Source organism: Kogia breviceps, chromosome 19, assembly GCF_026419965.1.
Source record: "Kogia breviceps isolate mKogBre1 chromosome 19, mKogBre1 haplotype 1, whole genome shotgun sequence".
NCBI lineage: Eukaryota > Metazoa > Chordata > Mammalia > Artiodactyla > Physeteridae > Kogia > Kogia breviceps.
This window is the reverse complement of record NC_081328.1, coordinates 5,480,169-5,492,356: the sequence shown is the minus strand read 5'-3', so window position 1 is coordinate 5,492,356 and position 12,188 is coordinate 5,480,169. Positions and strand designations below refer to the sequence as shown.

The 12,188-nt window shown below is 43.6% G+C and overlaps 1 protein-coding gene across 1 annotated transcript in view; it reads left to right on the top strand.

The window, feature by feature from the left end:
• Positions 1–12,188, top strand: part of DNAH9 (dynein axonemal heavy chain 9) — a 263,407-nt gene that overhangs the window by 48,952 nt on the left and 202,267 nt on the right. Inside the window, 3 exon segments of the mRNA XM_067021483.1 lie at positions 3,356–3,516; positions 5,498–5,720; positions 6,314–6,480. Of these exon segments, the coding sequence (XP_066877584.1) occupies positions 3,356–3,516; positions 5,498–5,720; positions 6,314–6,480 (551 nt within the window).

Genomic DNA, 12,188 nt, shown 5'->3' with positions numbered 1-12,188 from the left:
GGAGTTTCACAGAATATAAAATTCAGTGTAGACAGTTCTATTTTCCTTTCAGAAGTCATTTCATTGTCTTCTACCCTCCAAGGTTTCTGATGAGAAGCCAGTGTACTGTGTATCTTTGTTCCCCATTTTTCTCAGGCTGCTTTTAATAGATTCTTTTAAAATAAGTTCTTTGTATTTTTTTCCATTCAACTACGGTGTGCCTAAATAAGTTTTCTTTATATTCAGCCTGCTTGGAGTTTGTGAGGTTTTAAATCTGTTTTTCACCAAATTGGTGGGGGGGGGGGTGGTTAATCAAATTACAACATTCTTGTCTAATAATTCCAACTTCTATTTTATTTTCTGAGTCATTTTTTTAATGTGAAGGAAGATTATTTTTGTGTCACATAAGTCGAAGGAATAGGCATTCCAGGATTGGTATGGCAGCTATTTTCTGAGTCTGTTCTTAGTGATTATTTTCTCTCTTGGTTAAATGTCAAATTTTCCTGCTTCTTTGCATGTCTAGTAATTTCTTATTATATTCTAGTCATGTTGGATGCCACTTTAGAATCTGGATGTTATTTCCCTTTAAAGAGTTTGTGGTTTTGTTTTGGCAGGCAGTTAACTCACTGGTGGGTCATCTTGATCCTTTTGAAGCTTTATGTTAAGCTTCTTTAGGGAGAGTCTAAAGAGGCCTTGCTCTAGAATAGAGCTCTAATCCTAAAGCATTGCATTCTGGGGTCTCAACTGAAGTCTTGGGTTATCTGTGAGGTCTTTTCATTATTTCTGATAGAACACAAACATCTTCCAGCACTATATGACCTTCACAAACTCCATTCAGCTTAGAGCCCCCAGTAATTGTTCTCTGCCAAGCCTTGCAGAATCTTGTCCTAAATATTTATAGCTTAATCCTCAGTCAGAGATTCAAGAGGGCTCAGCAACCTCAGCAGTCCCAAACCCGCATTTCTGTCTTTTCTGCCCAGTAGGAACGATGCTCTAATTGAGGTCCACTTTCCTATGCCATGGTTTGTAAAGTGCCTCTAGGTAGGAAGCCAGGTAGTTGTGAAGCTCACCTTGAATATTTCCCTTCTCTTAGGGATCACATCCAATTACCCAAAATAATTATTTCTTGTATCCTGTTCTGTAGCTGTTTGTAGCAAAAGGGAAAGTCCAATCTCATTCCTCTGTCTTGGCTAGGATCAGAAACTTGAGCTATTTCTTGTTAGTTTACAGAAAATTCTGACATGTTTGCTCCTTGTACTGTAGTAGATTTGAGGTGAAAGGTATAGTTAGCTATATTGATAGAGTGACAGTAGGAAAGAGATAAAACAACTGTACAAGGCAGTCATAAAAACTAAACTGTAGAAGCAAACAGACATACACATCTTAGTAACACCTAAGAGCAACTCTGGATTGTCACTGTGTTATGATTTGCATGATGATGGACTCTCATTAAACCTTTAATCTACTTAGGAAGGAAAGGTATAGGTGATACACTTTAGAAATTTTAGAGTTTTGACATTTAAAAGCAGAATGATGAGATTTACAATATGGCAGTATTTCCTAAGGGGGTAAGCGTGAGTCACCTAGAAAATTGACTTTTGCCAAGTGGTAACCACGTTCTTTGAAGATGTAAGATAAATGGAAAGTTGCTGTAAAAAGGCTGAATGATGAAAATGATGAGTAAATGGGACATCTGTACTTGCCATACCACCAGGTCGGCGACTGTATCATGTAAAAGGAGGGAGAGAAAGCCTGTGTATTCCTTTCTGTGTGTGCATTTTCTAATCCACTCAGTATGATAAAGGTTTTTAGTTAATATTAAATGCCAACAACAAAACACTCCAGCTCATTTCTTTTTTAAAATTTATTTTATTGAAGTGTAGTTGATTTACAATGTTGTGTCAATTTTTTCTGGACAGCAAAGTGATTTAGTTATATATATTAATATATATATTCTTTTTCATATTCTTTTCCATTATGGTTTATTACAGGATATTGTAGTTCCCTGTGCTCTACAGTAGGACCTTGCTGTTCATCCATCCCATATAGAATAGGTTGCATCTGTTTATCCCAAACTCCCAATCTATCCCATCTATCCCTCTGCCGCCCCCTTCCCCCTTGGCAGCCACAAGTCTGTTCTCTATGTCTATGAGTCTCTTCCTGTTTCATAGATATAATCATTTGTGTCATATTTTAGATTCCACATGTAAGTGATATCATATGGTATTTGTCTTTCTCTTTCTGACTGACTTCACTTAGTATGACAATCTCTAGGTCCATCCATGTTGCTGCAGGTGGCATTATTTCATTCTTTTTTATGGCTGAATATTATTCCATTGTATACATGTACCACATCTTTATCCATTCCTCTGTCGACGGACATTTAGATTGTTTCCATGTGTTGGCTATTGTAAATAGTGCTGCTATGGACAAAGGGGTGCATGTATCTTTTCGAATTAGAGTTTTATCCAGATATAGGCCCAGGAGTGGGATCCACTCCAGTTCATTTCTAAGGACTTATGTCTCGAATTATAATGCGCTCTACCGTTAGTGTTCCTCCTGCCCACCCTGACTTCTGCTCTGATGCAGCTTCCTCCACAGCCATCAGTCAGCATCTGTGAAGCACACAGTGCATTCATCAGCATCCCTCCTGAGAAGGTGACCTGACCCCATCCTCCTTTCTCAGGGAGAAGATGAGGCACCACATTTCCTTCATGGGTTAACTTTGTGTTCCTTTCAAGCAAGGGTTATACCCATTAGACAGAATGGGTTTGTTACATATGTACAGGCATACCTCATTTTAATGTGCTTTGCTTTATTGTGCATTCACAGATATCGCGTTGTTCTGTTTGTTTTTTTTTAATTGAACCCTGCATCACAAGTCTATTCATACCATTTTTCTTTTTGTCACCTTTTGGTAACTCTCACAGTATTTCAAACTCTTTCATTCTTGTTATACTTTTACGGTGACCCATGATCAGTGATCTTTGATACTATTGTGAAACATTATGACTTGCTGAAGGCTCAGATGATGGTTAGCATTTTTTAGCAATAAAGTATTTTTTAATTAAGGTATGAACATTCTTTTTTTTAGACATAGTGCTGCACACTTAATAGACTAAAATATAGTGTAAGCATAACTTGTATATGCACTGGGAAACCAAAAACTTTGTGTGACTGACTTTATTGCAATATTGGCTTTATTGCAGTGGTCTGGAACCAAACCCGCAGTATCTCCAAGGTCTGCCTGTAATAGAAAATTCTTCATAACAGTGCAATTTTTCTCCATGTGTTCTTTCATTCCCATTAATGATAATAAGACCAGTCCTCACATATTATTAAACATGGTTTATATCCATTCTTCTTTATTTTGTAGGAAAACCTGGGTCTTTTCTCAGCAGACCCTACTTCCAGTATTTGGAAGACTTATGTTTACTACATTGATGATATGTTGGTGGATGGATTCTTTCTTTCCATTGAGTGCTCCCTCAAGTATCTCCTGGAAAATACTGGTATTTACTGGCTTATAGTGGGAAGGTAACAGTAATAGTATCTATTGAGTTAACAGTGAAGTACAATTGAGTGCTCTGTGACTTTTTCCAAAGCGTTGTGAACATTTTGTGAATTATAACAAAGGCATTGCGTTTCTAAATTGTCCAAGGATAAAAGACTTCTCTCTCTTCAAAACTCAGATGATAAATCAGGCTTTAAGATAGTGAAGCCCATAGCAAAAGCAAAAATATAAAAACCAATTCAGTCTAAATGAAGCTCCAGTGAGGAGGAGTGAGTAAGCTGGAGCAGCTCCACCTGGACTTGACTCATGGCAGTGGGAGGGGACATTCCCTGCCTTCAAGCTGAATGTACTGTATCTCTGTGGTCTTTGAGAACACAGGGAGGTTGTAGTAGCCAGCTTACATGGAAGAAGCAAGTGTTTCTGTGTAAAAAGAGTCAGACAAGAAGCTGGGGATGAGGTAGCTTTTAGAAGGAAAAAGAATGTCAGGGAGGCAATGGGCATTCTTTGAAGCTGTTAAAGGATAGCCAAGGGCTTTGAATTTATGGTCCATACACAGAGTCAAAGATTGTACAGTAAAGGCTAACCTTGGTTAGTAAAGGATGGGATGGAAAGGGCAGAAGAGTTCAGGAATAAAGCTGAGTTACACCTTTCGCATTCTGGTAGATTCTGAGGAGCTCAGCGAGGGTGAAGGATGAGGTGAGGATGAAGGTGGGATAAGAGCTTAGTCCGATGAACCCAACCCAAGGGAAGAAATCAAATGCAGAGTTAAAATAGGTGGGCTGAGACCCATGTCCAGATATCCAGCCCATGCAAGAGGTTGACAGTGCAGAGAGGAGCAAGGCCAGTGCTGGGTGTAGCACAGATGGGCAACACCCACCCTCTCCCCCACCCCATGGTCCTGATAGGTGGAGTGACTGAGGTCAGAGGCAAGGTCTTTGCTTTCATGGTGCAAGGTGCTCCAAATCAAGGAGATACAGAAGCAGGAAATGGGCTCTGGCATAGTCAACAAGGCGGGAGGTCACCTTCTAGAACCTGGGGCATCGAACACAGGCACCGAGACTGGAAAACTGGTTCCTAGGGACCAGCGCCAACGGTGCTCATCTTAGTGAACTGACCAAACCTCCTCTGATACTGGAGGTTGGGGGTCCCGTCACTCAGCCCTCTTCTAGAAGATCCAGGAAGATGCCCCAGCCACACTTGAGTGCAGGCACTGCATACGGGACTCAGCTTAGGCCAGTGTCTATCCAGCTCTCCTAATCTGGGCTGTCCAATGTGTCACTCGTCCTCCTTTCATGAGGAGAGCATTGGGAGCAAGAGGATGGGGACAGGGGTTGGTAGCCAAGGTCACTTTCCCTCTATGGAAATGGGGGGAAAGGGAACACATTTCCTTCACAAAATAGAATGGGCAGGAGCTGGACCTAGTGGCTGCTTGAGCAGAGGAGCTATAGATAAAATTAAAAGGTGCCGGTTACCAAAGCAAGGTGAAGGAGCCTAAAGAGAGTGGCCTCTAAGAGGAAAATCACCATGACCCTTTGCCATAGCCCAGGTAGACAACTTTATTCCCCTGGTCCACCATTTCCACTTCTCGTGTTTGGTCAAACCAATACCATTCCCATGGCTAGGGCTGGCCTCCCAGCCATCTCTCAGAATTCACACCCAAATGATAATGTCTTAGATAACCAACCATGGTACAGTTATCAACAGAAGGAAGTTAGTATTGATGTGGAAGTAGTAACTTACTTAGTACAGACTTATTCACATTTCACCAGTTGTCCCAGTAATGCACCCTCCATCGTGGAGTGCTAGGTCTTTGTCCTTTGCGACCTTGACACTTCTGAAGAGGGTTGTATCTTACCATCAGGATATGCAGAGTTTTCCATAATAATACCATGAGGATGGAGAGTTTTCCATAATAATAGCTATTAATGTTGGGGGAACTAAATAGATCTTCCTTTCAAGGAGTGAAAGGAGAATGGCTCCTCACATGCTGTTTGTTTTGCTCAGCTTGGCCGACCTTGAAGCATTTATAAAAAACAGCGAGAATGGCTTGCTCAAGAAAGTCGGAAAAGGAGATTTCCAAGGATTGGTTGAAATTATGGGACATTTTATAGCTGTTAAAGAACGACAGAGCAGCACTGTTGAGATGTTTGAGCCTTTAAAGCAGACTATTGAATTGTTGAAGACCTATGGACAAGAATTGGCGGACACACTGTTCAGGCAGCTGGAGGTCAGTGCAAAGTTTATGTTTTCTTAATAAAAGAAGTAGAGGGAAAGTTTGGGGATTTCAGAGTGGGATGAGGTGGGTTGAAGTAAATGAAAAACAGGGCTTGCTGATAACTCAAGGTCCATGCTTTGGAGCTAAATGTGTCGCACATGTATAATGTATACCACTTTCTTGAAACTCAATAAATATGAAACACTGTAACGCTGGACATATATGGGAGAACTTATGTGGATGATGTGTTTGGGTTCTTTTTCCAGAATTAAGGATGAGCCGAATTTTTCATTCGGAGAAAAAAAAAGCAGGTCTGAGGAATGTTATAATGGTCTAAGAGGAGATGTGGGGCATAAAAGGAAATAACTAGGCACTCTTAGGAAATGTAGAAAAGGGCGAGGGTTAGAAGTTGAGGGCAAGAAGGATAGTGTTGAGTCAGAAGTAGGTGATCGTCGGGAGAGTGGGCATCCAGGGAGCCAAGTCTAGGAAGGGTCGAACGATGCCACAGCATCAGAGCCTGGCATCGGGGCAGAGATGAAGACATCCAGGTGTGTCCAGCCTGGACTGTGGGGGAGGGTCTGACCACACTTAGGTCTCCTTTGCAGGAGCTGCCTGAGAAATGGAACAACCTTAAAAAGATGGCTGTTACCGTGAGGCAGCAGGTGGCCCCCCTGCAGGCGAATGAAGTGACCCTCCTCCGCCAGAGGTGCGCGGCCTTCCAGGCAGAGCAGCAGCGGTTCTGGGAGCGATTCCGCAGAGAAGCCCCCTTCAGGTATGCACCCAAGTGGCCACCACTGCTTCCCAGCCTTTAAGCACGGCAGCATCTTAAGTCACGGTGACCTCTCCGTGGCGTTCGCGTATTCTTTTAACAAGTGAAGACTAGTTACTAGTCTTCCCTCCCATTTAGTTCCACTGGTTAGAACCTGTTGCTCATGTTCACACAGTACCACTGTGGCCCGTGTGGGATGAACAAAGGCTGTACAAATACTTTTAAAAAGTCTAGAAGCTTCTGTGTCTCCAGGTCTATAAAGGGATTGTGTGTGGTAAGATTACTAGGTTTTTACTAAACTGTCAGTATTCTAAATTCTCCCAGACTCCTGTTATTTTGGTTTTAAAAAGTGGCTGATAGAATTTTAAAATAATTTTGGAAGGCATTTCAGTAGCCTAGTGGCAGGATTTGAAGGGATGGATTTTCTTTCTCTGCTTAGTAGTTAGTTCTCAGACTCCTCCCTACTTCAGGGGTCTTTACACGGACAAAACAACTGTGGGATGGGCAACACCCATGCACACGTGCCCGCGCGCGACACACACACACACACACACACACACACGCACACGCACACACACGTCCTTTTCTCAGGACCTCACTGCCTTGGTGGGGAAATCTATAATGTCTGCTCCTCTGCGTCGGGGGCTCCAGCCAAGAGTGCCCGCCGGCTTTGTGTCTGCTGACATGCCGGCTGAAGTGGACACTCTCCCCTCAGGCCAGCTCCGGGGTTTGCTTCTCTTTCCCTACCGGGCTTCCTGCTGGGTCTCTTCTGTAGTTTTGGAAGTCTCTAGACTGAAAAATGCCCTATGTAAGGAGCAAGGAAGCTTTTTATTTTCAAGGGTTACTTACACACAGAAATCTGACATTGAGAGATACACGCTAATGCAACAAACAAAATGGAAAAAAAATCACAGCTTTATCGCGAGGAAAGGCAACATAATGATTAAGTACATGGACTCTGGATTTAACAAGACTGGTGTCTAATCTCAGGTTCACTACTCACTGCCTAAGTCAGGGCAGTCACTTAATATCTCTTTGCTTCTGTTGCCTCATCTGTAAAGCAGGGTTAATAATAGTATCAACCTTATAAGGTTGTTGATAGGATTAAATAACGAATCTTTGCAAGTTTTTAGCATAGGACCTGGTACTAGGGTAACCAACCAACCTAGTTTACCTGGGACAGTGTAGGGGGTTTTTTCTTTTCTATTTTTTTTTTTTTAAATTAAAGCATAGTTGGTTTACAGTGTTGTGCTAATTGGGACAGTTGTGGTTTTAACACTGAAAGTCATACATCCAGGGAAGCCCCTCTATTTCAGGCAAACTGAGACTTGGTCACCCCACCTGGCACACAGTAAGGGCCTACCTTTTCTATTATTCATTCATCAAACATTTATTAAGCAGCTACTGTCTCCCAAGCATTATACTTGGGGCTAGAGAGAATGAGATGAGTATGTCAAGAGGCAGGGGAGGACAGATGTGTAAACTGTGCTTAGGATAAAGGTACAACATGGAACTCTAAAGCATTAAAATCACCTGGGGTCCAGTCTGTCCCACAGACCAACTAAATCAGACTCTGTGGGGATGAGACCGGGCATCAGTAGTTTGTAATGCTCACCAGGTGACTCCAGTGTGCAGCCAATGTAGAGACTGCCTCCCTAAGGGAAGTAACTGGTTCCCTTTTAAGCCATCATTCCAGGGCATGTAACTCCAAATGAGTCTGTGTCCCTTTAGAATAAGTGCCTTAGGAGCTATGCCCTTGTTCCAAAGAAGCATCTATTGCTCAAAACATTTGTGGAACTTCCTTTTTTTTTTTTGTGGTACGCGGGCCTCTCACTGTTGTGGCCTCTCCCGTTGCGGAGCACAGGCTCCGGACGCACAGGCGCAGTGGGCATGGCTCACGGGCCCAGCCTCTCCGCGGCATGTGGGATCTTCCCGGACCGGAGCACGAACCCGTGTCCCCTGCATCGGCAGGCAGATTCTCAACCACTGCGCCACCAGGGAAGCCCCCTGTGGAACTTCTTTTGGGACTATTGCTTCCTATTCCTTCCGAGTCTGAAGCACATTCTTTTGATTCTCCTTTGGGCATGCAGTTGAATTTCTGAAATTCGACACTGATCACGCAGGGCCAAAGCTGGTGAGGCAGGCGGGCAATCAAGCTGGATATTTCTGCTCAGTGCTAACAGCATCCACACCTAAGGCAACAGCCACAAAGGTAATGACACTGATATCTTTACATCATCTGTCTCTTTTTAAAAAAAATTTCTAAAAAGGACTTCCAAAGATGTCTGGTGAAATATCTTCCCAAACAGACTCCCGAGACTGCCTGAATGGAACAGCACTCGTTTGCTGGTGTGTTTCTGTATGTCTGTTGGAAATCTGGTATCCCTCCTTCCTAGTTACATCATGTGTATATATTGATCAGCTCTTGTTGTTTTTTAATTTGTTAGCTGCATTGGTTTTTCTTTCTTAGCACTTTTATTGATATCTATGTGCTGGCTGTGAGGATATTGCTACCCTTAACTGGGTCTTGCAAATTCACATCTGTTAACTTAACATGCAGATGAATCTTTGCAAGAGACTACTTTGAAAAGAACTGCTCACAGCAGTGTGGAAAGCCAAACATTACTGCAATTTTGATATTTTTCTCTTCTTGTCAAGAAAACTATCAAGACTAGAGCAGAATCGTGGATTTATTGCTGAAGGAAATCTTCATGGGTGTCAACGCATGAGTTTGTTTCTTAGTTTCGTGTGCGTGAATGTGTGTGTTTAAAATGTTTAGACGCCGCGTGTGGCAAATGAGTTGAGTTCTGGTTCCTCCACTTTCAGATCAATTTCTAAAATGCATCTCTATCTCTGTGAAGGCAAGGTTCTGTTCCCGATTAGATTATAGGTGAAGCTCACGCTGATCTTGTCTTTGGGAGGAAAAGGAAAGTGTGTGTCTCATTTGGCCCTTGCAGTCTGACAGGTGCAGGATGAAGTCAGGTCATTGGGGGAGGTTCTTTCTTCATGTTCAAGTTGAGTTTTTCTTCTTCCTTCTGTTCTTAACTCGAAGCTGTATCAGCACATTCCTAGCTGAGCTCTCTCACTTCTCAGTAATCAGCTAAACCATCGTAGCCAGATTCAAGCCCTTCTCACACCTCTCGAAATTGGAGACTCATTCTCCCCTTTGAGTGACAGGGATGCACCAAGCTTCTCGCGGCTCTTTTGTTCAGTTCCTGCCCTTGAGCACAGGCTTCCTGGCTTTAAGGAATGAGTGCCATGTTATCCAGTCTCCTTCCCCACGTCAAGACCAGGATAATCCAGGGGTTTCTGGGTGAAAACATTTGATCCCTATAAGCTCCAGTTCAATGGAGACCATCAGTGTTTCCAGCTGGCCAGCCAGCAGATTCTGCGAACGGTGGGGAGAACCTTCCTACAGACCTCCTGCCATTGGGTGCTGTCCTGCATGACAGCCAGCAAAGCAGGGCTTTCCAAGCAGCCCGGTGCCGCAAACGTGCGGAGAGAAGGGCCTGCGTCTTGCTTGTGCGGGGTCTCCTGTCCCTTCAAAAGTTGGAGGAAAGAGTAGTATTAGTCATGAAATCTCTCAGGGACATATCAGTGTCTTCAGACATGTCATTAGTTTAACTTGACCCCCTGTTCTTGCAGTTAATCTGACTCACTCACATGACTCAGGCTTCTGTAGAGCAGAAGCAGTTGTGTTCTCAACAGTGGAGTCAGCAAAAAATGGTTTAAGTGCTAGGATCTTCAGATAATACGGATTCCCTGACCTCAAGGACTTAGAGCCTCAGGGTCAGTTTCAAAAATGAGTAGCCAGACATGTTCACTGGGGCCAACTTTTACGCCCACTAGGGAGGCAGTTCACAGCCCTTGCAGAAGCTGTGCTTCAGCCAATGGGCAACTGAGACTTAGCCATTTGGAAAAAGAGGGGTGGACAGCGAAGATACTCCAGGCAAAGGAAGCAGAACATAGAGACACACAGGGGGCTGAAAACATAACAAACAGCTGGAGGACTGCATGTATGTGTGCCTGGGATGCAGGATGTGGGAGATGAGGATGGAGAGGTCCAGGTGACCAGGCCTTGACCGTGAATGAGTGCTGAGGGGTGCAAGCATGAGAACAGCACACATCATGGAGACACCAGTCTTGTGGCTGCAGAGAGCAGAGTGGAGCGAGATGGACTCAAGGTGGGGCCTCCGTGGGGTCCCGGCGGGTGATTGCAACAGCTGGTGCGAAGCAGGAGGACTGAACTGAAGCCGTGGCAGTGAGCATGGAGGAGGAGGACGGACGTGAGGGAAACTTAGGAGGGAGAGTCAGCAGGACTGAGTGAATACGGGAGACCAGCAGGGAGAGAGCCTGGTGTAATTCTCCATCTTCCATCTGGACCAGTAAGCTGGAAGGGGTATGTTCCGCTGCTCCTGAGATGGGGCCACAGGATGGGAAGAGCCGAAAGGTCACCAGGTCAGCGGGGGCGTGCTGAGTTTTATGGTACCTGTGGGGTATCAAGCACAGGTGTGTCACTGTTCCTTGTATGTGCAGGTATGGAACTGACATTGACATTTACCAGCCGCTCACTTCCCAAGAATTCCTTTAAGTCACTTAGTCCTCTCTTTCTCTTCGTGCCTATGTCTAGGGCAGGCCCGAATCTGTACTTTTTCCAAGATCATACAGATGAGCACTGTATTTCCATTTCTCTTAATTACAGTTTTATTCATCCAGACTTTCCAGGCATTTCTGTTTGAGATTAAAATACTTTTGCATTATTATTTCAATTTCAAAGACTAACTACACCCTTTCCCCTCCTATTACTTTCTTGTTCTCACACTGTATTGTTCCCCCAGGCTTTGGAGAACTGCTTCAAGTTTATTAGGCACATTAATCAGGTCTGTGAATATCCTGACAGTTTGCACTAGAGCTTTGGAATGGGAAGAGGGTTACCTGCTCCCCTGTCTAGAGGTTCTTTTCACTACTTAGGTCAAATTAACTTTTATGTGTGCTCAGCTACAGGAAATGAAAGCCCACAGATTTAAACCATAAACAAAAATTATGCCACGGGGCAGATAGTTTGGAATAGGTTTGACAAATAATCACCTCCTACAAATATTTGAGGAACCAATATTGATTCAAGGATGTTCATGTGCGCTGAGGAAAGAAGAGTTAGGAAGATCATTCATTGTCTTCTGTGTCCACAGCCCCCCAGCACTCTGACAGCGCCTATCCTATCAAATATGCCTGAATTTTATTCCATTAATAAATTAAACAGAATGTGGGCTTTTAGAATTTATGTGATTTATACTAACACCAAGAAGCTAAATTCACTTTCCAAGTTTACTCTAATGAAGATAAAAAGTAGAACCAACGCACTACACACTCCAACAAGTAGTCTTTGGAGAGAATATGCAGAAGGAACCTTCATGCTTGGTAATCTTTCCTGCTGACCCACTCGCCACGAAGATGTTACATTTCTTTCCTTCCAGTTCTTTCTCTACTGCTGTCATAGAAGAGAAAGCTACTTGCCTATGTAGACAGAGGGCCCTTTTCAACTCTGAGAACTCCAACCCGTTCTGAAACACTTGGGGACTGGACAACAGTGCAGACACACGGTGATAGTCAGTCTCATTCTCTTAAGATGAAAACACACAACCAGGGCACATGAGCCAAAACTATTTAGATGGAACAAGCGGGAATCAAACAGAGCAAGCATCAAAGTTAAT